General features: G+C 42.4%; 1 protein-coding gene across 4 annotated transcripts in view; it reads left to right on the top strand.

The window, feature by feature from the left end:
- Nucleotides 1-906: 906 nt before the first annotated feature.
- rnf220a (ring finger protein 220a) overlaps nt 907-27,430 on the top strand; it is a 149,147-nt gene continuing 122,623 nt past the window's right edge. For 3 of the 4 annotated variants that reach the window (XM_085378292.1, XM_085378291.1, XM_085378290.1), the window contains exon 1: nt 907-1,561. In XM_085378292.1, the coding sequence (XP_085234418.1) occupies nt 907-1,561 (655 nt within the window). Of the gene's footprint in view, nt 1,566-27,430 lie in introns of all 4 variants that reach the window. The other variant, XM_085378293.1, reaches the window with a different exon arrangement.

The raw sequence follows: 27,430 nt of genomic DNA, 5'->3' as shown, positions 1-27,430 counted from the left end.
AGGCATCGATCTTTGTTGGAAAAGCAGCACGCCTCTTGTTTCTGAAAGTACCTATCATTAAGGAAAGATGAGGAGGTCTAAGATAAATGTGAGAGGGTGTGCAGAGGGATTTACATTTTTACTGTGGATATAAAGAAACAGATGAGCTGATTTGAAGCCCTCTGCAGGCACAGCCAGGACGTTTCTGAACTACCAAAAATGGCGGAATTGACGAGAAGTCTCAAGTAAATACCTGAATATCTAAATTAGTTTATGGGAAGCTTTCAGTTGAAAGGTTACTTTGCACTGAATCTGAAACATTATGCACAGCTCTGAGTCTCAGTTGAAATCTAATGCTTGTGTTTTGTGTGTCCTCAGTTTGGTGACCCCCCTGAAGATGCGGAATCGGCTTTGACGACCTACAGATATCCACCTGTCCCAGAACATTCAACTTAACCAACAAATCCAGCAATCAGGAAGGAGAGAGGAAAAAACGTTATCTAGAACATTCATTGTATTTAATATCAGCACTAACCTAATCCAGACTGCTACTTTAGTGAATGACAGAACATGCCCAATGGCATATACGAGGCATGGAATGATCTGAACTGAACAGAGTTTGAGTTTGGTTATTTGGTTAGAGGCAAAATAGAAAACTTTAGTTCCACTGCAGAGAAATGAACTGAATTCAAGCTAATCTGAACAGACGTTGGCTGAGTCTTCATTTTCTTCAAAAACACTCTTTTCTCACTAAGGGCTGTTTTTGGAGCCCCTTCCTTCAACAAGCCAAAACCTTCAAGTCTCCAACCCGGATTCCCTTACTTCTTCAGACCCTTTCCAAGGGTCTTGGACATTGTTTTTAATCTCATTGAGGAGGAATAATTTCCTCCTTCTGAAATTCCCGCAGCCTTCTTTGTCAATCCAGACATGGACCTCCACCGGGCAGCTTTCAAGATGGAGAGTTCCTCCTACCTGCCCAATCCCCTGGCTTCTCCAGCTCTCATGGTCCTGGCCTCCACAGCCGAAGCTTCTCGCGATGCTTCCATTCCCTGCCAGCAGCCGCGTCCCTTTGGTGTGCCAGTTTCTGTGGAGAAAGACGTCCATTTGCCATTCAACAACGGCTCTTACACTTTTGCGTCAATGTACCACCGCCAAGGCGCTGTCCCACCAGGGTTTCCCAATAGGGACTTTCCTCCATCCCTCCTTCACCTCCATCATCAGTTTGCCCCACCTAACCTGGACTGCTCGCCCATCAGCATGCTGAATCACAGCGGCGTTGGCGCCTTCCGGCCCTTTGCATCGCCTCCAGAAGATCGGGATGGGGCACCAGGAGGGTATCAGTCTGCTTTCACCCCAGCCAAGCGCCTCAAAGGGTGCCTAGATGCAGAGTCTTCACCCCATCTGCGGTACTCTGATGCTGAAGGGAAAGAGTACGACTTTGGTGGTGCACAGATCCCCCCCGGGAGCTCCCCCAGCAGCGCCCTGAAAGCAGTGGAAGACAGTGGGAAAAAGATCTTCGCTGTGTCAGGCCTCCTGTCTGATAGAGAGACTTCATCCAGTCCTGAGGACCGCATTGAACGCTGTAAGTAACCATTCATATCTGTTCCACATCTCGTTTAGCCACATCAAACTATGCAAGCACAAGTGTGACAAACCACAGGAAAAAGTAAATTAGTGAAAACCTAACAGTATGAGCATACAACATACAGTACTAACATTAATGAGGGATTATGGACTGGTGCTTTCAACCTTTATCAACACACACAGTGAAAGAATATCCATTGTAGTTATCCCTCCTGAATTAGGCACCTGGAAAATCTATAACCAGGAATACTGGGGCATTGGTAATGTGTTGGAGGCGTCTAGTGGAACAACACTCAAACACTTTACGTTGACATGTGTGTCACCTTTCTAAACCATGTTGAAAATATCTAACACATTATTGCTCTAAGGGTGTTTTCCAGGATAAACCCGAATAAATCCCCATTTGCTCTTGTACGATGACAAATTTATACACATGCAATGACTGAGCCAGGTTTTTTTTTTGCATTATACATTAAACCTGTTCTAGATATATTGTTTCAGATATGACAGGTGGCAAAATCACAACTTAAAACATAATAATCTTGCATTAAAAAACACCCAAACTGATACAGTGATGCAGAAGGGCAAATTTTTCCCATTATTCTACATGCAATTATAATAGTAAGGCTTGCAAACTAAACAGATTTACACATACAGGCACACAGAGTCCACTGTAATTCTAAACTAACTCAAAGTACAACTTGCTGCAGTGTGTAAAAGAATGCAAATGTTCACACATTAGCATCACACACACCAATAAACAATCACATCAATGTTTTTCCTGTCATCATCTCTCCCAGCTTTCCCTATATCCTTGTTTCAAAAGCCCACAAGCTCCACTGGTCACATTAGCATTCACCAGTGGAAGGATGCCATTTGGCCCTCATGCACTGGGAATCTGATTAGTATGTGAGCATGTGTGTGTGTGTGTCTGTGTGTGCGTGCATGTGTGAGTGACTGGTTCAGAGACCGGCCATGCTCTTTGCCATCAGCATTCATCATAGCTCCACGCTGGCAGCCCTGTTGCCAAAAGATTTACCCACATACCCAAAAGCTTGGCAAGCCATGTTTGCGTGTGTGCGCGCAATAAAAGGAAGGTGGAAGAGGAGCTGTAAGAATTCCAAGCGCAAATACGCAAGCATGGGCAAACACTCTTCCACAAACAGCTTTTAGCATGAGCGCCGACAGCTCCTACACATGTCAACAAGCTGTATCGGATCCCAGTGACAAATTAGGAGAGAGGCAGACGGCGACGTGCTTATGGTGTATAATTTAGGCAGTCTTCCCTTTTTTGGTGTTTTTAATTATTCAGCTTTTCTTCTTTTAACTTAACACAGTGTCTCACCTTTGTCGGCTTTTTCTACACTCTTCCTTTTCCCAATCCTCTTCCATCCTTGATCTTGTGTGTGTGTGTGTGTGTGTTTGAGGGATGCATCCTTGATGGAACACATGAGAGACAGAGGCGACGACCTGAGACTGATCCGATAAAAAAGACCACTGCGGGAAAGACAGAGAGGGTGAGAAAGAGAGGAATAGAGGGAGGACGAACAGAAAGGAGGAAATTGGGAAGATGACACCCAGTGGTTTTTGCAGGGGGTGGAGGGTAAGAAGGAAAAGAAAGATATCAAAGTGCACAAAATGCAAGAGAAAAAGAAACGAGAACAAAGAGAAGGAAAAGAGAAAAATCTCACAGATTATGTGAGGTTCATTATGTTCCAGATTTAGCTTGAAATCTAGGCCTGTTTCACGTGAAGCTTAACATCTGTTTGTGGCAGCACTAAGGCACACCTGCACTGCCTTGCTCAAGAGAACTCTGAATGGTGAGTAACACACTACGATGTGCTCATAATTCGTGAGCAATAAGACCGAGGGCAGAGACAGAATGGGAGATGGGTACAGGGCTTCTGTGCTGTCTTTTGGAACGGCTGAATCTGTATCTAATCAGGTTAAATCTTGGCACAAGTAGCCGGCACCTCTACCATAGGCTTCTAATGCAATTGGATGTGCAGAGGCACTGCTTACAGCAAAGAATTATGGGTTCTCCTTCACTGGTTTTGGCTATCCAGGGGAGGCGTAAAGAACAAACAACACTTTGGTACAATCCCATGAGAACAGCGCCCTTGCTGCTTCACACACACATTAGCTAACTAGCAGCCTCTCTCTGTGTGTGTGTTTGTTTGTTTTTTTTACACATACATGAGGCTATTTTTTACTTCCACTGTAAAAAAAAAAAAGAGGTTTTTAATGTTCAGGATCATACAGTGGTGACCGTGAGTGTGGTCTAAAAAACGTCATTATTATTGACAGGCATTTCCTCAGGTCAAATACATAAGCTAAGATATCATGCTAATTTTCATTTATAGGGTGTAATGTTTTAAACTCTTAACTAAAAAATCCTCAGATCTCCAAGGAAGTTTGCTTAAACTGTCCTGCTTAGCTCATAAGAGTGCATCCAGTGTAGAAGTGACATTGTAAATTTCAGGGAACTTTGAGTCCATGTAAGCCATTAAATCTGCACCTTATCTAGGCTGGGGTTATTTATAGTACATGGGTCTAATTTATGGTTGCTAATAAAGTACTGATATCCTTCTCCCCTTCCAAAATACTAAATTAATTGCATGTGACTTATTGACAAGATTAAGTTCAAAACTTGCTTGTTGCACAATTGTAGTAAAAAAAAAATTCCAATAGGTGCCTAAGTTAATTTCAGACTCCAGCTTGCCAGTGTTATCTCTAATTACTTACAGAGCTTTGCATACAGTAGTCGGCCACAGGAAAAGAACAGAGCAGAGCAGTTATGGCAGCAGGTATGATACTGATTAAGCAGGTTGCCAAGTGGCTTGCAGATGCACAACAACTCTGAGTAGGTTAAAGCAGCTTAAATAAATGAAGATGATCAACTGGATGTGTACAGGGGTATAAACTGAGCTGTGAGCTGCTGTGAGCTAGCTGATTGGGATTGTCTCTGTGGCCTGCCTGAATTAGTGCTGTGCTTGATTTAGCAGGTTCTTCTAATTTAGTGTAAGCCATTAGGCATACTTAAGCAGACACCTGATCTATCTATCTATCTATCTATCTTGCTCGCAATGCCTTCACTTCAGTGCTATCAGGAGGATGCAGATCTTGTTGTTCATGAATGAATTTACACTTAAATTCAACCCATTTTCACCCCTCTTTTCAGTCACGTCTCATGCAAGTTAATCCCAGGTTAGAATGCGAGATTTCCTTTGCTCTACACTTAAAAAAAAGACTTTTGAAAAACTCGAAAAACAATGTAACCCTAACTTCTTTGCATGGAGTTTGCCTCATGCCACTCCAAGCAACAGTGGCCTACTCTGTGCTAAGCCTCCTTAAATCCCTCCACTGCACCGGCAGGCACGTTGGCTGTTAACTAAACTTGCTAACCTGTCAGCCACTAAACCGTCACATAAAGGCCCCATCATGCCTTAAGAAGACTATGCATGTCATATTATGGTAAAAGCTATTACCATTTACTGTATTCACACTGTGGGATTTTAGCAGAAGAGCAAAGGAATACAAAGTGGATGAGGGTTTATGTCAGTAAATGAGAGAAAGGAATTATGGGATGTGTGATTGGTATTAATGCGAGTGTTGACAAATGAAACAATCCACCCTTGCAGTGTACTTGTTTGTTTGTGGAGGGGATTTGACGGTTTTGCGTGACGTGTCAGTGTCACGTTCCATCATCTTTGCCCCCCTCTCCCTCTCTCTTCTCTCGTTCTTTTTCCTGCATCTTTTCCCCATGTTCCCATCCTTTTCCTCTTCCTCTCCCTGTTTATTTTTTTTTTGTGTGTGTCTCCCAATAAGAGTGTGTGACCGCTGTAGTCTGTTTGTTGACATTCTCTCCGCTCTCCACATTTACAAGGCTGAGAGATTTACACTGACCCTCACCCCAAATGCCTAGTCCAACTTCCTTGCCTTTTTTTTCTTCTTTTCTTTTGTGTTATGTTCTACACACACACTTTACATACAGGAAAAGTAGGTGAAAAGCCTTATTTAGATGACAAATGTTAAATTTTAAAAAGGAGCAGAAACGTTTGGCAGGAAAAGAAAGTCCAGAAATTTTTGTAGCAACTGAATGAGGGGAAGGAATGTATGAAGGAGGGAAGAGTAGAATCAGATAAAAGAAAGGATGAAAGAGCAGTGGGAAGGAAGGATAGGAAGAAACAGGATGGTGAGATGTTGAGCTGAAATGCATATCCCAGCTGCTGGACTGAAATAAAAGCAGAAGAATTCTTATGAAAACATGACCGAGACAGGTAGATAGTGATAATACCTACGAAATCTGATCTTTATTCAAGAGCTTCCTAATCATCAATCCAGAAATTAGACCTCAAAGCCTCGCTGGAAACTTTTCTATTTGAAGGGAATGGGTTTAAAAGTCCCATTTCTCTCTGTATTCCCATCAACCAACATCAGGCACAGCTGTTAAAACACACAGCAAGACTCCTTCTCTGCATCCTCCTCTTCGCCTTTCTTCTGTTCTTTTTTTGGTGTCGCCTCCTTTTTTCGCGTGTGTTTATGTTCACCCTCATCTAAAACAGAGCAAATGTCATGTGTGTTGTTTCTTTTTGGGGCTGAGTTGCACAAAAGAAAAAAAAAATCCACGGTAGAGAAAAATAAACTGTAGACGAAAGAGCAATGAAGTTCTCAGAAAGGGATGATGGATGATGTTAGCGGGTGTCAAAACAGATTTTGTCTTGGTTCGGGGTGTTTTTTTTTTTTTTTTGGTCCATCTTTAGCTGTTAGCGGTCATCACTGTGGGATTCCTGCACCCCAATTCCCACAGACTGACTGTCAGTCAAGCAAAATTCTTCTACGTGGACTCTTTCTGTCTTTGATTTATTTGTTTTTTAAAACGTTGTATTTTTTTTGGTCCTTTCCATTCCTTTTTGGGTTCAGAAAGGATTCAGAAACACTCATCCTTCTCCTTGTCCTCACATAACAATCTGCCCTGCTCTTCACTCTTATCCCTCCCACCCACCACCACCACCACCACCACCTTCCATCTCTGCCTGTCACGGTCTAGTGGCAGGGTTAAGTTAAGTAAGAGTGTTCTAATAATTAGGACTGGGACTCGCCTGCCTGCTCTCCTGTGTGTGTGTGCATCTTCCTGTCAGTGCTTAGCCAGATGTTAAAAGGCTTGTCCCTCTCATGTTGCCTCCCTGTCAGTTGCCAATGTGTGCCACACACACACACACACACACACACACACACACACACACACACACACACACACACACACACACAGGATCATGAGGGACTGTCCTACTTGCGGTAGCTTTGTTTACCCTCAAGTGTGAGCCCTTCTGCCCTTCTGGCAGCTCCCCCAGGGTGAGGAGTGTGTGCGTTTTTTCCCTGTCAATAACAGCCTTTATGCATCCAACTCATATTTTCCTCATATAGCAGCTATAACATGTGAGCACATAATTATTAAAGGCTTCTATTTGAAACAAAAAGCAAAAAGAAAGGAAATATTTTCATATTTCTTGTTGTAAGGAATATGAAAATATTTATTTACTATCGCTCTTTTATGCAAACTCCCCACCCCCTTTCTCTCTCTGGGTGGTAGCTGGAAGCAATTGTCTACTTATGTGTGTGTGTGTGTGTGTGTGTGTGTCAGTTGGTGTGACTCTTGCAGTCATTGTTGCGATGCTGCGCAGATCAAGGATTAGTTGCTTCCTGTCGAGCCTTTTGTCTGCCCAGCCACTCCATTTCAACATAGATCACTTTTGTGTGTGTGTGTGTTTGTGTGTGCATGAGCAGCAACTGAGCTGGTTTAAGACACATGAAGGAGCGAGGATGAGATGAGAGGAATCCCTCTGCAGCACTCTGCAAAATATTCTCCAGCCTCAAAAGTGATTTCATCTTGTCTCCCATAATAGGACACCTGCTAACACGGTGACATATAATAACCAGCTTGTTTCCACTGCTGCTTTATTTATCGAGAAAAACTAGAAGCATGTAATAAGGATAACACTCAAATGAAAGGATGTTACTTTGCAGGCAAGTGGTTGCTTTAAAATGAAAGTTTTACACACACACACACACACATGCACTGGTTCCGGAATTCCACTTTGTTCCCTCGGTGACATCAGCTCAGCCAATAAAAACCCCCGTGTTAAAACTCCGCTGAGCCTCATACAACTGCAGCACACCTGGCAACACAACACACATTTCTTCTTCTTTTTTTTTAATATGGACACACAGTTGCACACAATCGGCCTCACACAAGACCCTGGCGTGCCATAGCCCCAAACTGACCTCTGCGGTGTGCTGGCTTTTAAATTTTGGTACATTCGCGGTGCTTCGTCTGAAGAAAGCATGTGACAGGACTCTAACAGCACACAAACCTGATTTATTGCTGTTAATGCTCGTCGGCACAACAAGACGCAAATTGTCATAAAAGCAGCTCAGATATGTTCTTTTTCTTAAAGCAAAGGTCAAGCAAAGCGTTCTGTAATTTGTGGTTTAACTTTCCCCTAAAGGAATCTAAGTTAATGCAAAAATGATTGCCGGGTTACTTTGTGCACCTTTACGTTTTTTTCTTCAGAGGAGCTTCGGGATTCAGACACCTTTTAATGCAGACGTATTAAAACATTCCTTTTCCCCCTGTTTCCTCTCCTTTATCTTATCCTGCCACCTTCTTTGCCCTGTTCTCTCCCTCCGCTCTGTCCTCCCCCCTTACTCTCCTCTCCTCAGTAATCTAATCTGCAGCCAGTTTGTGGATGCAGTCTACTGTGACAGACCCCCCCAACCACCATCACCACCACACACACACACTCCCCTCCCACTTTTCTCACTTTCACACACACAAATAGCAGGCCCTTTTCCAAAAAAGGCCCACGTCTTGGCAATGCCCCCCTCCTCCACCACTCCCTCCTCACCCCCTCTCTGCCTTGGTCACACCCTCTTTAATATTGAATTATTCATCAAATCTGATTGGTTCCTGCTGATGGCGGCCATGATGCGAGCGAACGATTTGTGTGTGTGTCTGTGTGAGTAGGGGTGTTGTGGGTATGAGATCGTTAGCGCTTCTCAGTGCATTGCTGCTTCACAAAGCTGGACCGGCCCATTCTTCAGTACATGCACACGCATGTGCAATTTAATATATAATTATTTTTAATGCAACAGGAGCCACTAAATCATCCATTTGCACCTGTAGCTTTGTGGAAGTAAGGCCCAACTCTTTGAATGGAAAGTGTGTTTTTGCATAACTTTTCTTCAAGATGGAAGTTGATGGCAACTTGTGTTATTGCCACCAGCGCTTCCTCACTGGTCTCCTCCATCCGAAAAGTTGCCCCCACTAACCCCTTATCACAAAAGCTTAACATCTGCTGCAGGAAAAGCCCCCAAAGTCACTTGTAAAGGTGAAACAAATCAATAATGCATGTTTTATATGCATGCCAGAGTATGTGTGGATGTGTGTCTGTGTGTGCACGCTCATATGATTTGCATACACCAGAATCTATACTATTCAATACTGGGAGTGCGCTCTGGCATGTGCAGAGATTTAAAGGTTCTATTCGCTCTTTAAGTCTGATGTCATTAAACGCTTCCAGGTTCAAACTCTCCTTCAGTTCTCAACCTCAAATGGACACTGCGGCATCACTGAGAGTTAAAAACTGTCTAAATTCTTTCATCTTTATTAAAATGACCAGTGTGGCTGCACTGCCGGGGGTAACAATAAAGTTTAACATCTAGAAGATTAGAAGTTAGCAAACAGTTAGCTTGCTTTCCATCTAAAGATGACATACCATGTTCTGACTGAGGGATTTCTGATGAACTGAAAGGTACAACTCTACTATCACTTCGGACATAAATGAAGACAGAAAACCAAACAGCAGCAACATTTGTAGGGTTTACTGAAGTTGGGCTAGCTGGTATATAACGGTGTGCTATGTGGTGGTTAGATACAGAGCTATGGTTAGGATACTATAAAGACATTAGCACACTGACACTGAAGGGTGAACGCTAACCTTTTTTCCCCTAAATAAAAGTTAACGTGACAGTCTCCGATTGGGTAGAGACAAACACAATCGCAGGGCAGCAAAAAGATGCTGTAAACGGACTAAACTCCAGAACTCTGCAATATACTTTTGCATGGTTTTGGAACCTGATCCCAGTTTTATGTACCCATTCAAATCTTTGTTAGCCTCAGAGTGATTCTTTTCTGACCTATTCAAATATTTTGTGTCTGAGCTTTAAAACATGCTGCAGATGAATGGTGATAATAAAACCGTGAGAGGCAGACAGTGACTATTTTTAGGGGTTTGTTCAAATTAAATAGAACAAGATACAAAGCATTAAAACACGTTAAAAAGACAACAGCCTTAATGAGTACAGTGTAGTTTGGACCCAGAAGCAGGTTTCATACATCATCACTTAACAGATAGAAGATAGAAGACTATGTCCCACCATCCACTTAATAAGCACACTGCCTTAATTCATAATTTATAGTTAGTTAAACCAAGCAGCCTTTGAAAGTGCTCCAACTAAAAGGTCATCTGAAAGCACTGGTCTGAATGAATCATCCCATGCTCATGTAAAGATACTTCAGCAGCAAACATAATGGTGTGTGATCAGGTTTGTCCACAGCGCTGCCTGTACCTCCGCTATGCTTCTGTATGCCTGTGAAATTGCATTCATGCTGCAGACTTTGTTAAAGGCATAAACAGTCGATGATCACGGATTTGCCCGCACTTCAAAGAAAGATGTGGATAAAGAACGGATGTTTGCGCACATGTGTGTTTGCGATCCCAAGACACTTCACATTGACCTCGTGGTGCCTCTGCATATCTAGAAGGCATTAGAGGAGCCGAGCCCATGTGTCCACGAGTGTGTTCTTTAAGAGCTGTGCAGACTACGTAATAATCTTTGTCGGTGATCACAACACAATTTTGAACACAGTGAAATTGTGCTAAAAAACAAGAAAAAATACCATATGCACAGCCAAGTGCCCTCTTTAGGTTCTCTTCTTCAGCCTCCTTATTTACACCCCTTTCCTTTGCTTCCCCCCTGTCAGCGGGGGGTGTATGGAAACCCAGCCCACTGTTCAGCAGATGAATAATTTAGCGGTGTGTGTATCATCTGTTTACCGTGCTAATCCATCTGTCAGCAGGCACCTATCGATTCGCGCCTGCCTGGTAATTGTGCATCCGTGCCTCACACACACACACACACACACAAACACACGCAGATGAGCATCCACAAGCCCACACATTTAGTATACACACACACACGCTCACACACCTATATGATGTGCAGGTTAGCTCATATTCAGTTCCTGGAGTTGTCAGCTGGTCCTCTAGACAGTTCATTTACACTGAGTCAAACTGAATTTAGGGTCAAGGTCAGAAAAAGTGTCCTAACATCGGATTCAACACATTGGAGAGTTTTTGTTTTAGAATATTTGAAAAGGGTTTTTTTTATGTTTCTTGAAGAACCCCCCCTAGAAACATCCATTAATATATAACATTCATGTTCTTGGATTTAATTACATTTTTGTTGGAGCTATAATGAACATATCTGTCCATCTGTTCATCCATTCTCCTCATGTGAGACTAGGTGTTGAGCAATCAACCTTGGCAAAGAGGTACATCTTAGCTGATTGTTCTTATATATATATATATCACATATTATGATGTAGTTGTGTTGCCTGTTTATCACCTACAAATGTAATGCCTTCCAAAAGCATTCTATAATTTTAATTTCACGTTAGTAATATCGTCCCATAACATCTGAATTATATATGCTATATATTTACATCATTCTTGACACTAAACACCTAAAAATAATAACAATAAAATCACAGACCAAACAATACCATAGCATGGGAATCTATTAGTTTGCAGATGAAACACTTTCTTCAGTGCCAGTGACATAACCACAGTTTTAAAACTCCTCAAAGTACTCTTCCAGATTCTACTTAAAGTAATCAGTTGTTGATCAAAGGGATGACTTTGATCTGAAAAAAGAAAGAAAGTAAAATGTGTAAAATGTGTCAGTGAAAGTGGGAATTAGGTGAAATTGAGGAAGAAAGAATAACCTCCCTTTCTCATTTGATCGTTCTGAGAGAATTATAGCTCCTTCTTCCATCCTTAAATAATCTCCTTGCTGATTTAGGCAGGATTGTCTCTAGTCATCGCTGTTTCCCATCTTCACCTTCTTTCCTTTTTCAGACAGACTTTGTAGTTCAAGTTTACCAAAAGCTTTAATATTAAATACTCAGTGCTGGGGCATCTTAACTTGCTGCACAAGGAATAAATAGTTATATACAGTAAATGTAATACTTCATTAAGTGATTCTGAAATGTTAAAGGAGACAGACAGAAAGAAAGTGAGGAGGGAAAGAGAGAGGCATCGTACTACCAGAGAAAACGGCGCTATAATGAATCCATGGGTGACCACTGATGGTTGTAATTATCAAATGGCTGGTTTTAAAAGCTCATTGATTGATGTCATTAGCTCCATGAGTGATTACTAATTGCTGTTCTAGTATGTTAAGCACACGGGACGCATACACACGTAAGCGACATACACATGTGAAAACATTCATGAAACACACACACACACACACACACACACACACACACACACACACACACACACACACACACATTTCCATGCTTGAATCTATGTGTCAGATTTGATTATATAGGGGTTTTTTAGCGATTGAGGAACAGTAAAATGAAATAATATACAGTGTGAAACATGGCAGGACTATATGTGTTGCTTTTGTGTAAAAAGTCCACATTATATGATTTATTTAATGATTGTGGGTCCTTTGATCAGCTTTGTAATTACATTATTGTAAGTAGGAATATCCAGAAAATGAGGTGATTATCTACTTAACTAAGACTTTTTTTTCTTTTGCTGTGAGACTTAAGTCCCATTCACACCTGTTTACCCTCATTAATCGCCCTTTGTCAATTCATGTTTGTTTATCTCTACAAGAATTCTTGCATTCACTTTTAAAAGATTTTCCTTAATAACAGCAAATAAAACCACAAACTGTTATCTGCTCAGGAGACGCATAATCCAGGTCGACTTTAAGCTTTAAATATACTGAAGAAGAAATAAAACACATTCCCAAGGATGCCAAATTTTGCCTGTTTCTTAAAATTGCTGACATCTCCAAGTTGGGCAAAAACACTTTTCTTGAATCTGTGCCAACAAACTCTGAATGTATGGAAGCTTCTGAAAAGGTCCCTTTTGCATCACATTGACCGAACAGGTTAACCTTGATTTTTTTGTGAAGAGGTAAATTTCAACCTTAACGTTGACCATTTTTTAAAACCTAGCCAAGTTTGTTCCTGTGCCTAAACCTATCCAGTGAGCAAAATCTACTGAGTGAAAACCAAACCAAACAAAGGTGCACAGTGCAAAACACTCTGTGAACTGCTGTTAACTCTTTGACAAACTTGTGGTATAGTTCAACGCCATGCTTATGCCTTTAAAGGAGGATGAGGTGCATAACCAACTGCATCTATGTGAAGCGTAATATGTGGTCCAACAAACGTGTCTGTCTGCATACATGTTTCTGTTCAGACAGCCCTTTGTACAGTAGAACTTTGCTCCTCACCACAGCTGGCTGATCGACCAACAACATCACAAGCCAAGAGTGGCCCACAAACCAGTTGTGCCACATTGTAGACCATCCAGTAACAGGGCTGTCTGCAGGCAGACTGGCCATCGCCAGACAGGAGCGGACAGCGAACGCACCGCCCGCATTGAACCATAAATTCCGCTGTATTTGATCCGTGGAATGTGAATGTGTTGAAAAATAGCAAGTAAATCAGGCATAACTTTGCAGCATACCCCAGTGTAAAGCAGAATGACATTTTAGGCAATAGAATGTGGGAATACCATTAATATTTAAGGGGTGTCAACTCACGAGACCCAAAGGGATATTTCTGGAAATAAAGACAAGTGGTGACTAGCAAGGCATTACAGAAAGGCCTACAAGGTATTTTTTATATACAGCTGTCCCTGCTTAAATTCTAACTATTCAAAAGGCCCACTTTGATTCTAAATTACCATTACTGCTCGATGTGTTTATTTATGTCCTCGGGCGTCGCACTCGTTCCTCTTTGGTTTCTGCATGATTGTCTGTCCGGACCTGATTTACGACACTCGCCGGCGGTGTTGGTAGATCGTGTTCTGCTGTTCAAACCTGGCTTTCACCGCCCTTCTCTTGCACCATCTCTCTGTCTCACACACGCCCACATATGCAGTCCAAACATATACACACTGAGCAGGGTATGTAGCAGGGTTCATTTCGATGTGGAACGTCTAATATCACGTCCCGATGGCAAAAATGTTCGGAATTCTCCCCTCTTGGAGAAGCGCTTCATCCATGTGTGCAAGTGTTTTCTTCCATCTGGTTTTTTTCCTATATGTGTGTGTGTGTCTCCATCTGTGTGCGTGTGTGTGTGTGTGTGTCAAGGGGTGTTAGAAGCAGGCAGGGGCTTAGCAGAGCAAAAGAGAGCAAATCTGTCAGCTCTCCCTGGGCAGACAACCCTTCTGACCCTCATTCAAAGACATATTGATTCTCCTCTACACCCAACAGGGGAGCGCGTGTACACACACACACACACACACACACACACACACACACACACGCGCACACACACACAAACACACACACGTGCACGCACAAGTGTGTTGCACAACCTCTTTTCTCCTTGCTTCATTCACAAGACTTTTTTCCTGCAACATTATTAACTAATCACATATGTGTGGAAAAAGTGGCAATGAAATGAAATCATTTGCGTCTACACACAGGGCGATTCATTCGAGAGAGATTCACATCTTCAAACACCGTCTGACCTAGTTTGTTGTTCTTTGGGGTTTTCATTTGTCTTGCTCTATTTCCTGTCTGTTACATACTTGGTTTGGTTTCTATAAGAAATATAAACCTAGCATGCCACAGAGACAAGCTTTTCTCTTATCTTAACACTGACACCGTATTAAACCTCGCTGTGCACTTGTTAGCTCTATCTTGTTTCTAAGAAACAAGCCTAATGACCTATGGGATGTCACCAGTCGGGGCTTTGCAGACTGTTAGGGACCCATTGTGTGCTTTCGTGTAATTGCCGGAGTGTTGTCACACAAAGCTCGGGTCAGAATTTAAAGACTAGTGGTGGGAAGATTGAAAATCAACCTCACAAATCATACTGAAGATGGTGTTAACTAAAGCTTTTTGCTGTGTGGTGCCAAACTTTGTGGAACGACTGCAGGGCCCATAAATGACAAGACAACAGTAACTGCGCTGGACTGTGTTTAGTCTGTGCGCCCTTCATGACACGATACCAGAGATGGAAAAAGTCAGAAAGAAGAAATTGTTTGTGTGTTTAAAAATATCTGCGCTAAAAATCTTTAAATATTTGCAACACGCATTCCTTTCAATATGAGACGCATGCTTAGCAGAAAATGCAAATTTACAAAGAAACCATTTGCAAGGAAGTGGTTGTGTTCTCTAACTGGAAATATGATCAAAACCCACTGTAACAGAAAGTAAGATAAAGGTATCTCCCTTTGGTTTTTGTATGAAGACATTAAGTAAACTTAACCTCTGCTGTGCATTAAAAACAATTTCATACAAAAACCCTGTTTGGCTTCACTGCTAATATAGCTTAGCATAAAGACTGTAAAAAGGAAAAAACTGTCCCCCAAAATTGATTAATAAGCATGAACGGTAAAGGTAAATATGAATATTCTTTTTCTTTTCTGACACTTTCACTGCTCCATGCTTTAGCTAGTTGTGAGAACTCAAAAGATTGAAGTTGTTGGCTGGAAAACCAAAACAATGAGCTGAAAGACGCTAAAGCACTTTGTTAATTTGAGAGGAACTCTTGTGGCCATCATGATAGTTCTCTCTAAGTGTGTCACTACAAGCCAGAATGTACACATTAAACCAGTAATTTGGCACCTCCCTCATATAAAACCCCTCAGCAGTGCAGCTTTAAACAAGCCAGCCTTTAGATTTCTGCCAGGCTTGAATCTGTGCACGAAAAACAACACTGACTTTGCTTCAATGTCAGGAACGCTCGTTGCACATATCTGTGAGTATTGGCGCTCACTGTTAGGTCGCATGTCTTGCGACCCGGCCCGGCACCTCAGTGCAAGGTCTGTGGTAATGGCTGGTCACCGGGGGCGACCGGTCGCGGCCGTTTGTGTGGTGTTGGAAGGTAAAGACTTGACATGCTGGGTTTGCTGTCTGCAGCGTGGTTGTGCCGTGGTATAATGTCGACGGGCCACATGCTGACCCTACCACTACATACACTCACACACAGACACACACCCATAACACGGTCAGTGGTATAAGCTGAAAAGTGCCGGCTGCAGTAATGAAAGGCAGGTGCACCGGAGGCCAGCAGAGGAAGAGGAAGAGAAAATGAGAAAGGACAAAAAGAACATGTGAAAGTCAAAGCAGGTGAAGAAGAGTGACTGATTTGTGGACATTTGGGGACACACATTGTGTGTGTGTGGTGCGTGTGTGACAGAGATACAGGTGTTCTGTGTCTAATAGTAAGATGGATAGAAAACCAAAAAGCAGAACATGTTTCCTCTGTGTGTGTGTGTGTACATATGTTAATGCGCTGTAGCACCTGATGGCACTTTGGCCAACCCAGTCCTGTCATCACCGCATTCATAATTCACATCAATACACGCACCCACCCACACACACACACGCGCGCACATCAATAAGTGGTCAGAATGCTAATTGTGACATTCGACCAGGGTTGACAAATTAACCACGGCCTCTTTAAATATTCAAATCCTCCTGAATTAAAGGTGCATGTCACCCAACTGACACTTTTAATTTATATAACCTAAAAGGAGAATGTGATGGCTGTGAAGGTCTTGGTTAAATGGTGTATAATCAGTGTGGGCCCACACACATTCTTACCAGGTTTGATATCACGGTCATGTTAACGTGCTTGATAAAGAATACTCAGCTGTTCCAAGCGAAATAACCCACCTATCATTTGTTTCATAACATATGTAGATATGTTGTTTCTTTTTGTTACGCTATTTCAAAATCATTCTTCCACAATTGCCTCCTAAGAAACAAATGACACAGTTTTCTTTGTCAACCACTAAAATGCTGAGGACTTTAGTTCTGCTTTGCTCACGCACTCTTACAATTTGTGGATGCCACGACTTCTGATTATGCGTCTCCCATAAATGGAGGAGTGCATATCTGAATTTGAAATCATAAAAAAACATCCTATACATCCCCTCGTCTTTATCTGTTTGTGTCTCCCGGTTCCTTTGTCACGGTCTCCTCTATTCCTCTCTCTCACACACACATACTTAACACACAGACACACACAGAGCGGGCCACAGATGGCATGGTGGTGTCAGGGCGAGAGGGGTTTGTTAGGATCAAAAAGCTCCAGTGTGTGGGCCCCCTCCACCCTTCACTTGCTTTCTTCTTCTCTTTCTCTTTCCGTTTGTCATTTTTATTCCTCCCCTTCCTCTGCTTTCAATCTCGCTTCCTCTCTCGCTCTCCCTCTCCACACCACCATGCCTTTCTTTCTCTTGCTCCGTCTCTCTTCATTTTTTCCCCTAATCTGTCCATCAGAAGTGTTGATAAATTATTCATGCCCCTGTCTGTCCCCGAAGCCTTGTCACCTCTCCTCCATTCGCCAGTTTCCCTGCTTCCTCTCTCCTCTGTCGCCTTCATCCCTTCCTCCTCCTCCTCCTCTTTGCTCTCATCTCCTCTTTCCTCTTCTCCACCTCCTCCTTTTCCTCTCCACTCTTGCAGAAAGCTCGACCACACACGATCTAGCATCTAAAGCCAAAGTGGTGCGAGTTAATAAAAAGATCCTGAATTGCTCCAGAAACTTGAAGTTTATCCTTCAACACTCATGGTTTGTGTCAAATCGATTGCTTACAACACGAAATATTGTTCTGATTATAGGAAAGGCATTTGGGAAAGATTGAATTTCCCTTTACTGTTTTCTTTAGCAAAATTAATTGAAGCGAGATGTACTATTTAACTGAACTTGGCGTTTACCGTCTCTTTTAGTGGATGGAACAGAAAAAAAACGTTTATATCACAATTTAAAAAAAAATACTTATATTTAACCCCCTGCTTCCCATATGTGACCAGATCGAGTTCAGAACCAAAGTAAGTAAAAGAATGACAGTAAAGCAAAAGAGGTCGAATGTGGGGAAATGTGCAATAGAAGAGGTAATCTTGTGGCTAATCCAACATGCTCTCCCCAAACAATTAAACACTTGTTTATGTCTGCTTATACTGTGGGGCACTTCCACACACATGAACGCTCGAGTGCAGTTTTCAGAGAGATAAAGTTTGCTGCGGAAAGCTATTAATCATAGGAAATCCAGATGAATACAAAGTTAAGGTGTCTAGTGATTAGTGATAAATTGCCTTGTATTTCCCCATAGGTGGTGTCTGTTTGTGCGTGTGTGTGTGTAAGGATTGCATTTTAGATGTCTGTGTTTGTTGGCTGATGCGAGGGTGTAAAGCACTTGGGCTGAACCCTCGGGACATTAGAATGCGACTGCGTGCGGGCGTGTGTGCAGCCACGTGTGTGTTTGTGTGTGTCACGTATGGCCTCTCCCTCAAAAGATGGGCCTGTCGCAACCACTCTCATCCCGTTTACCACCACGATTAATACATTTTAAAAAATGTCCCCTCCACTTTCCCTCCGCGCCATTCACATACACACACACAAACACACACACACAGACACACTGCTCGCTATTCAGCAGAGGTTACTGCAACATCAGCAGGACGCACAACACTGCCTTTAGAGGCTGATCAATCTGTACTGCTGCTCGCACTGATGAATTACAGAAGTCAAGAATGAAAGAGAGAGGGGGGGAGAAAAGGAGGCAGGGGAGACCGCGGAGGAGTGAGAGGGTGAGGATGAGGAGAAGATAAAAGAAGACAAAGATGTATGTCAGGGAAGACAGGGGCAGGTGGAGGAAACGGCGAGGAAAACATGAGCCATAGATGGTATGGCGATGATGGTATCGATGAAATAACATACGGGTGTATGGAGGGGAGGCTTAAAGTTCTTGAAGAAAAATCCAGGGAAGCAAACACCCCAGGAATAAAGAAGGAGTAGAAGAAATAAAGAAGATAGAAAAACAGAGCAGGCGCCCATCACATGGATCTCTCATTTACTCGTGGAGCGAGTCCGAGAACAGACAGACAGATGATATACAGAAGCCCGGCGCTTGAAATTCCTCCCTAGCTGTTACAGTTTGAGAGACAGGAGGAGTTTATGGCCGGGGCGATATGTTAGGCTTGAATAGACGTCTTTGTTTTATGGAATTGAGACTCTGTGACGTTGTGCTGTTTTAAAGAGTGACATAGGGTTTGGAGGTTGATAATATGTGCTGTGTTTACAGGTGAGCAGTACTTTGCTACAAAGGCTCATACGGTCATAGACACTAGTGGTGATCTCTGAAGAATCATTGTTCAGGTGTGCATTCGTCCTTACGTCCAGGCTGGACTGGTGCAATAAGTTATTATCAGGTTGTCCTAAAAGTTCCTTAAAAAGCAAGAGTGTTGACAGGGACTAGAAGGACAGAGCATATTTCTCCCATATTAGCTTCTCTTCATTGGCTCCCTGATAAATCCAGACTTCTCACACAAAAGGTCTTAAACAATCTGGCCCCATTCTATCTTAAAGAGCTCATAGTACCATATCCGATAGAGCACTTCACTCTCAGACTGCAGCCTTACTTGTGGTTCCTACTTGTGGATATTTAAAAGTAGAATTGGAGGCAGAGCCTTCAGCTTTTAGGCCCCTCTTCTGTGAAACCAGCTCCCAGTTTGGATTCAGGAGACAGACACCCTTTCTACTTTTAAGATTAGATTTAAACTGTTCTTTTTAAAAAGCATATAGTTATTGATTGATGAATGGATTGATCAGGTGACCCTCGAGCCTCCATTAGTTATGCTGCAATAGTCCTAGGCTGCTGGGGACTTCCTCACTTGTTTAGTTTTTCCTTCCCACTGTCACCAAGTGCTTGTTCACAGAGGCTCATAGGGATGTTGGGGTTTTCTCTGTGTTACTGTAGGTCTTTACCTCATAATGTGAAGCACCTTTAGATGACTGTTGTTGTGATTTGGTGGTAGATAAATAAAATTACATTGAATCATATTGCTAGTTTCACATTATTTAGCCTACATCCGTTTCTCAGAAGACACTGTTAATTATTCCAGTTCATTCCCTCAAACAGCTAACCATATTCCGACTTGAGAAAAAAACGTTGCACCAGAGTTCTTCCCTCTATTCACTCATCTGTTTTAATTTTCTCCCAAACAAAAACATAAATAAACTTTACCCTCCATTATGTGAGACAACATGTGAAATATCTTCTTTTTTTCCCCACTTCCTCCCTCTCCCCCTATTCTTGCTGGTGATAAATCCATAGCTATCTATGACAGCTTTGTTGCTGCTGCGAGGCCCCTCCTGCCTTGTTTAGCTGTGATTCGAGCCGACAGCTTTAGGAGCGTGTCTTTATTTAAGAGCTGCTGTAATTACACAGGCTTTAGCATATGTAGACGGCCAGATATGATTCAAAGCGCCACGACAGGGGAGAGTGGAGCTCAACGGGTGAATGAGAAGAGAGATAAAGCACAATGGCAAGAAGACCAAGCGAGCAAGAGCGAGAGAGAGTGAGGAGATGGAGGGAACGAGGGGTGGAAAGAGACAGAGAGGGAGAGATATGGTGAGCAGGGCAGACTGATAGAGCAATTGAGAGACGAAGAGAGGGCAGTCGGGAGGAGGGGGGGCGAGGAAGAGATATGGTTTGGCAAATAAAAGAGCAGCGCGGTGCTGCTGCAAACTGTTCGCCTTATGATGCCTCATTAGGGCTTAGGGCTGCAGATAGTGCCTGTTAGAGAGATCTATGGCCTCAGCGCTGAGAGAGAGGCAGAAGGGGAGAAAGAGAGAGGAGCAGATCATGACAGAGGGAGAGAGAGATGCGGTAAAACAAGAAAAAAACAGAAGAGAGAGAAAGGCAAAGATTAAAGGTGCTATGTGCGTCATTTAGCTTTAACACAGGTCATGAAGTTACATATAAATATCGCATAAATATAATGCCAGTCCACTGTTGGGTCACAGAGGGCATTTTTCTGTTGGAATCTCCTTGATTTTGGAGTCCAATGGATTATCTTCTTACTGTAATGATGGCATGTGTAATATATCTGCATGTACCTGAACTCTTTAACATGTGGGCCAATCTGAACTTAACGGTTGTGCAAAAATTGTATCTGCGGCAGAATTTTCTTTGACTCGCCACTAAATATTTTTTGTTTTGTACTCATTGGCAGTGCAGTCCTTGCCACAGATAGTCAGCTGTTTGCAGTTTAAAAATATAATATAGCTCTTATTTACATCATATGTACATCATATATTTATAATAACCACGATATTTAGAATTTGTTAAAAATGCTCTTATGATGATATAATAATGAATTCCTCAGTTGTTTTCTTTCATCTCTTTTGTGGTGTTTACAGACTCTCTCAGGACCTTCATGCATATTTAGTTTAATGAATTTCCCAGGAAAGAAAACACTTTTGAAACAAAGCATTGTTGCTATTTTATAGACACTGATAATCTAATTTTGTGACAGCTCAATCTTTAAACAATCCTGTCTTTATTTTCAACTTTTTGCTCCCAGTGCTTCAAATGAACAGAGATGAGGGTTAAATTGATTGACATGATTTTATTTTGAACCAAGAAAAGGAAACAGGAAAGGAAGGAGGACATGTGGGACATGCAAAATGGATTTTTGCAAATGCTATAAAGTATTTATGCTTTTGACAGTGCAATTAATACAGTATACAGAATAGGATGGTACAAAAGTTAACAAATTTAAAATCTTGCGCAGTTTTTCTAGTAGTGTGCTCTGCGATTTTATCCCTACTGAGGGTCTGCGATTGGTTCAGCTGCAATGTCTGAGCCAATGCTGGTCTGAAAACAGTCTAATTTAACATGAGATAAGCAGGAGAGAAAACAAGCAATTGTTCTAAATGAGGGACAAAAGTCGGTGAAAGGCGCTGCGTGTAAACAATCAGACACTGTCCGGGCCACAAAGGGAAAAGACCAATGGCTGCTAAAATAAATGTCTTCTTTAGCATGTGTCAGAAAGATAGAGGACTGTATATCACTGGACTACACAAGCACTAATTAGGGACCGGTCTTTAAAAAGGATAGAGCGAGGCAAAGAAAGATAGAGGAAGAGAGAGAGAAAGACAGGAGGAAGACTGAAGGAGGACCGTTAATCCACCACCCGCTTCTACAGCAGGGAGCGTGTTAGATGTTCCACCATGGGAGACGGCCATAAATTAACGGCACAGCCTTTAACGCTGCACAAGCTCACAATGCGATACAGATGCAGCGTTACATTGTACATGATACCAGCTGACACAAGTGTCACCACTCAGTGATGAATTACTTTCATCAGAGAGACTACACAAATCAGCTGCCAACTGCTCCCTCTCTCTCACACACACACACAAACACACACACACACAAACTGTGAGGGGAAGCATAATCAGGGGCATTTTGCTACAGTTATCCAAAGTAGTAAATCAGAAGCTGTTCTTTCCATCATGAAAGGCCGTTCCTTATCTGCTAGCTACAGGTGTGTGCATGTTTGTATATGGACTGATGGTTATCTTTATCTTGTAGCCACAGAGGGGTCTTTTGTGGTCTGCTGCTGATTAGCTGTCTGCACACATACCTAACCATAAATCTAGCCAGCCTCTACATTAACCAATATTGGTGCTAATGAGGCATAAGGAAAGGGAAAGTGCACGCAGCGTGATCATATTTGTTTGTGTGTGTGTGTTTTAATAATTGCTTTGTAATTTCCATGGGGATCTTGTCCTGGTTTCCTGTGAAATTTATTTGGTAGATTCATAAGAGCTGGATACCTAGTGCCTCAGTGGGCCTCAGAGACTACTTTGTCCCACATACGGTGCAGCCGTGCTTGCGTTAAGACCAGACAAATGTGAACATATGCATTACCCACTGCCCTCAGCCCTACTTAGGACCTTCCCCTTTCCTAATCATAGCACGCTTGCAGAAACAACAATGTACAGTTCACTCGTACGCCTCCCACCGCCTCTCCATGGCTCAGACACGCATGTCCTTCATCCTAACCACCGCTATTTCCCTAACTGCTGCTCGCCTCGCCCCAAAGGACTCCTTCTACTTGCTGATCATAGGCATGATGGCCTGCATGCAGGACGCTCTGCAGGGTGCTCTAGAAGATGTAAGACGCAAGGTGACAATTGAGCAGACCCCTGCATTCGACCACCTGTTCCCCCAAGAGATGAAAACCAGCTTGAACTCAGTGGAAGCAGCTGGAATTTTGAGGGAAACATCAGCTGAATGAAATGGTAAATGGACTGGTTCTTGTATAGCGTTTTTCTACTCTACCTGAGGACTCCAAGTGCCACGTTTACATATTCACACCCATTCTTACGAGCACTTTTTTCTATGCGTATCTGCTTTCTAACATTAACACAGAACACATTGGGGTTCATATACCAAGGATATTTGGCGTGCAGACTGGAGCAACACCACCAACCTACATTAGCAGATGACCTGCTCTACCTGCTGAACTACTACTTGTGCTCAAAATGTGATGTGGACGAACATTTGTCACTGAAAACATCTACAGGTTTTTCAGCAGGGAGAGTGAACAGGTGGAAAAAAAATCCACCTTTTAAGTTTCATTATTATCATCTAGCAACAGGTCCACTTGGACAAACAAGTTGAATTAATTAGTCAGGCAGAGTTGCAATAAAGGCTTCTAGTGCTGAACACTTCAAACGGTTAAAAAGTGACCACAGTCCATTCACACTAATAGCGGTTTAAATGGGTGCAAAATGTTTGGTCTTCCTCAAATTGTTCTTCCTAATTGGACCTATTGACTATTTGTGCAATCACAGTACATCACTATGCACGTACAGTAGATTAGAGAGTGGAACAGCAGCCGTTGCCTCTCCTACATCTTTTTTCTGTGTTTCTGCCTCTCCTTTTGTCCCCTTCTCAGGGTGTAATTTGCAATTAAATTGAAAGATGCTTTAGCGGAGCGCCCGTTGAAGAATTAGCAGTGTTGACAAAGAGGTTTGCAATACGTAATGATGGCAACAATACAAAGAAATGATTAAGGTATAACGCAATCATTTATGCTGCCTTTGTTTTCTCTTTGCATATCTCCTTTTGCTTTCTGTATACCAGCAGGTAAACAGCCTCATAGCTTGTAGCGGTTATGTGATTCAGTAGCGTGGCGCGTTTCCGAATGGTAATTTGCAGAAATGAAAACTTAATCAAGCGTGCTGCAGAAGTGGTCCTGAATAATTTAACAGCGAGGGGAAGGATAGGTACGAGGAGGAGGAGGGTGTCAGGAGATGAAGGGAAGGATGAGAACAGTTTCTTCCCTGTGTGCACCACTCTGAGTTTACTTTTCTGTTCACCGGTTCTGTTTTTTTGGTAAATGCTTGTTCACGTAAGGCTTGTTGTGGCTTACATTTCTTTTTCATTTTCCCCGTCAAGTTTTTACCATCTTTCATGCTTTTGTTCCTTTCTCGTTTGGTGATTCCTGTTGTTTCTTTGCTCCCTCTGCTCTGCTACTATCATTTGCGTCTTCCGCTCTTCACCTTTTTTCAACAGTCTTTCATCTTTTTTCCATTTCTTGCACACGTCACAGCCGTTCATGATGCACTCGTTTTGGACAGTGTATATGCAAAAAAAACAAATCTTAATTTGGAAGAGTTTATCTTTGTCAGATTCTTTCTGAGAGGGTAATTAATTACTTAGCCCCACTTAAACTTTTAATATCTTCCTTCTCACACTCTATCCTTGATTAATTTCTCATCCTGGGAAAGAAAGAGTTTCATTAATACAAAAGCCATTAGTCTTCCTGCAGAAGGGAAGCCCATATTTGGTTGTTACAGATGAATCCCTCAACCCCTTAAATGATTAGAGAGGTACAGGATAAACATTTTTCTTCTTTGCGACTAGACTGGGGAAACGCTGCAGATAAGTGCCAGTAATGGCCTACTTCTGCCATGCTTTCCCCCCCTCTTTTTTCTTTTAATAAAATCAACCATGTCACATCATAAAGACACCATCCACTGAAAAATGATTTATTCGACTCTCTTTGCAGTGGCAAAGCGTTGACTGCAAAGACAGTCAACGCTTTGCCACTCGGGCTGCTGATTGAGCTGATAGAATCGGATATTTTTGCAGCTTACCGCAGTTCTAAGTGTAGTGTTTTTGTGGTGACAGCATCGACATTTTAGACATGACTGGTTTAGTAGAGCCAGAGAGAAGCAACTGTTAGACGGTGTGGCACAGCAACTAAGAAAGCGCTGTAGCCCGAGCCAGAAAAAAACATAAAACTTTGAATGATCACGATAAAAATGCACTTCTCCATTCAGAAGAAGGGTTGCAGTCAGAGAAAGAGCGCGACTAACATCAAGGACAAACGCAGATGTTCTGTGTAGCTTTTCTTCATCTGAGACATCCATTATACGCGCACAGCAACGCTGTAATTAGCCTTATTGCCTAAAGGGGGCGGCAAAAGTTCCACACTAAATATTTTTTTACCCGATAATTGTACTTTTTTGTTATTGGAGCAAAGAATGTCTAATTTGTTTTTAAGCCTAGATGGAATTTTTAAGGACTTCAGATAAATAATAATTGATTGAGTTTTTTTCAATGCAGAGCTTCTTCATAATTGTTTCTCAGTATTTGGAGCAATCTGCTGCTAAACATGCAGACGGTACTTGTCTCGTTACTTTTCCCTGCCACTCTCTTTGTCTGGCCAAACTATATACTTGTGCAGATTGGAGTGAGAATGAACTGCAACCCCAGATTCTAGTTTGTGAAAGCTCTGCGTTCCTCTTCTCTAATGGAAATTAAGGGCTGTGTGTGTTTGTGTGTGTGTGTGTGTGTGTGTGTGTGACAGAGAGAGAGAGAGCGAGAGAGAGAGAGAGAGAGAGAGACTTGCCGTGCTTTTGTGACACGGCCTCGCAGGACTCCGATTTTATTAAGTACCCTTTAGAGAAGGAGTGAGAAACAAAACAAGGAGAAAGTCTTTCTCTGTCTCCCTCTCGCACTGTCTCCCTCTCTCTCTTTCTGCCTCTCTCCCTCTCGCATACACAAACACACGCACCAAGACCAGACTCAGAATTTTATTAAGTACCCTTTAGAAAGAGTGAGAGTGAGACAAGAGGGGAAAAGTCACCGGCAGCATGGTAATCAGGCCTGCTAACCGAGACACCGCGAAAAGAGTGGAGTTTGTTAAAGAAGAAAAGACAGAGAGAGGGGGAGAGGGGGGAGGATGGGGGAGGTTTTCAGAAAACTTTTTTGTAAAAGCATTGAAGGAAAAAAAAGGAGGGAAGTAAACTTTACATGCAAATAGAAAAGAGTTTTCCTTTAAGAAAATAAAAAAGAAACAGTGGGAAACAGGTGTCTTTTTACTGCAGTGCTCCGATCAGCGACCTTTCTCTGGGGTCATTCATGTCCTTTATTTATTCTCTTTGCACAGTGTGCACACTTAAATAAGCTTAATGGTTTAAAGAGCTATTTTAGGCAACATGGGTTAATGTATCATTTCATATTACCGGATTTCTTCGCTGCCATAATTACATATGAAACTTTAGTGACATCACTGCTGCTTAATTAGATTTTTGGGATTTTTTTTCTTTTAGTACATCCTGTCTTTACTTAGGAAATGTTAGGTGTTTTTACGCTTCATGACAAAAAAAAATAATGCCCTATTCTGATGTGTAAGATGCTGATGCTTCCCATCAGTCCCTTAGAGTTTAGAGTGTGTGACAGGAAACTTTGAGACATTACGTACATGGATGTAAAGTGCCTTGGGGAGCAGGGGGAGAATGGGGGACAGGGAGGGACGGGAGATAGCAGAAGGAGGAGCTGGGTGATACCTTGCATGACTGCGCTTTCCCCAGCGGAGCACTGCCACACACACACACACACTGAGAGACGACTGGTGTGCGGGTGGCTCCCTTGTTGGCAAGGGTTTCTGATTTCACGGCCTACTGGGTGGTGGCATTCAGCCTCCATGAGGCACCCCTTTTTCACCCTTTAAATCCCCACCACCACCACACACACAAACTGACCCATCCCCTTTGCTCTGTCGACCTCCTAGTTTTCTAGTTATTGCTCCTTTTCCACAATCTATAAATTCTACGTTCAAGGCTCATTTTAGACAGAATTTCACTTGCGCCACAAAGCTCATCTTGAATGATTAAGGATCAATATAAAACCGTTTTTTTTTTTTCACTTTCTTTATCTTACAAAATTACTTAATTTAAAAAAAAGGGATAAAATAAAGTCCATCTGAGCAAGGCACAAAGTGCACAAAGTCAGGGGTTCAATTCCCCATGAACTGAACAAGACACTAAACAGCCTGTGGTTTCATGAAGAAAAGCTGATAATGCTGACAAGCAGCTTTTCTTTTACTGAATACGTAAGACAGACCCCCTGCCTTCCCAGCTCTCCTTCTGTCACACACACACACACACACACACACACACACACACACACACACACACACACACACACGCTCCTAAACACAAGTGACAAGAATCTCATCGGGGAAAAATGGTGGATGGAAAAATTAGCATTTTGAGTAAGTGTGTCCACTAAAGTTGAGGCAGATGATACATTCTCAATCTGGACAAATGATAATTGATAGAGAGAGAGAGAGCGAGTGGGGGGTCCTGTCTGGGTAGATCAGCTTGAACCGAGGGCTCCAGGGGTCAAGAAACAAGAGGTCTCACCCGCAGACACGCACACACAGGCAC

This window comes from Diplotaxodon limnothrissa, linkage group LG18 (assembly GCF_057381915.1).
Source record: "Diplotaxodon limnothrissa isolate DT_005_m linkage group LG18, D_limnothrissa_male_GT1.1, whole genome shotgun sequence".
In the NCBI taxonomy this organism is placed as follows: Eukaryota; Metazoa; Chordata; class Actinopteri; order Cichliformes; family Cichlidae; genus Diplotaxodon; species Diplotaxodon limnothrissa.
Note: the sequence above shows the minus strand (reverse complement) of the source record. Positions and strands in the feature narration are given on the sequence as shown.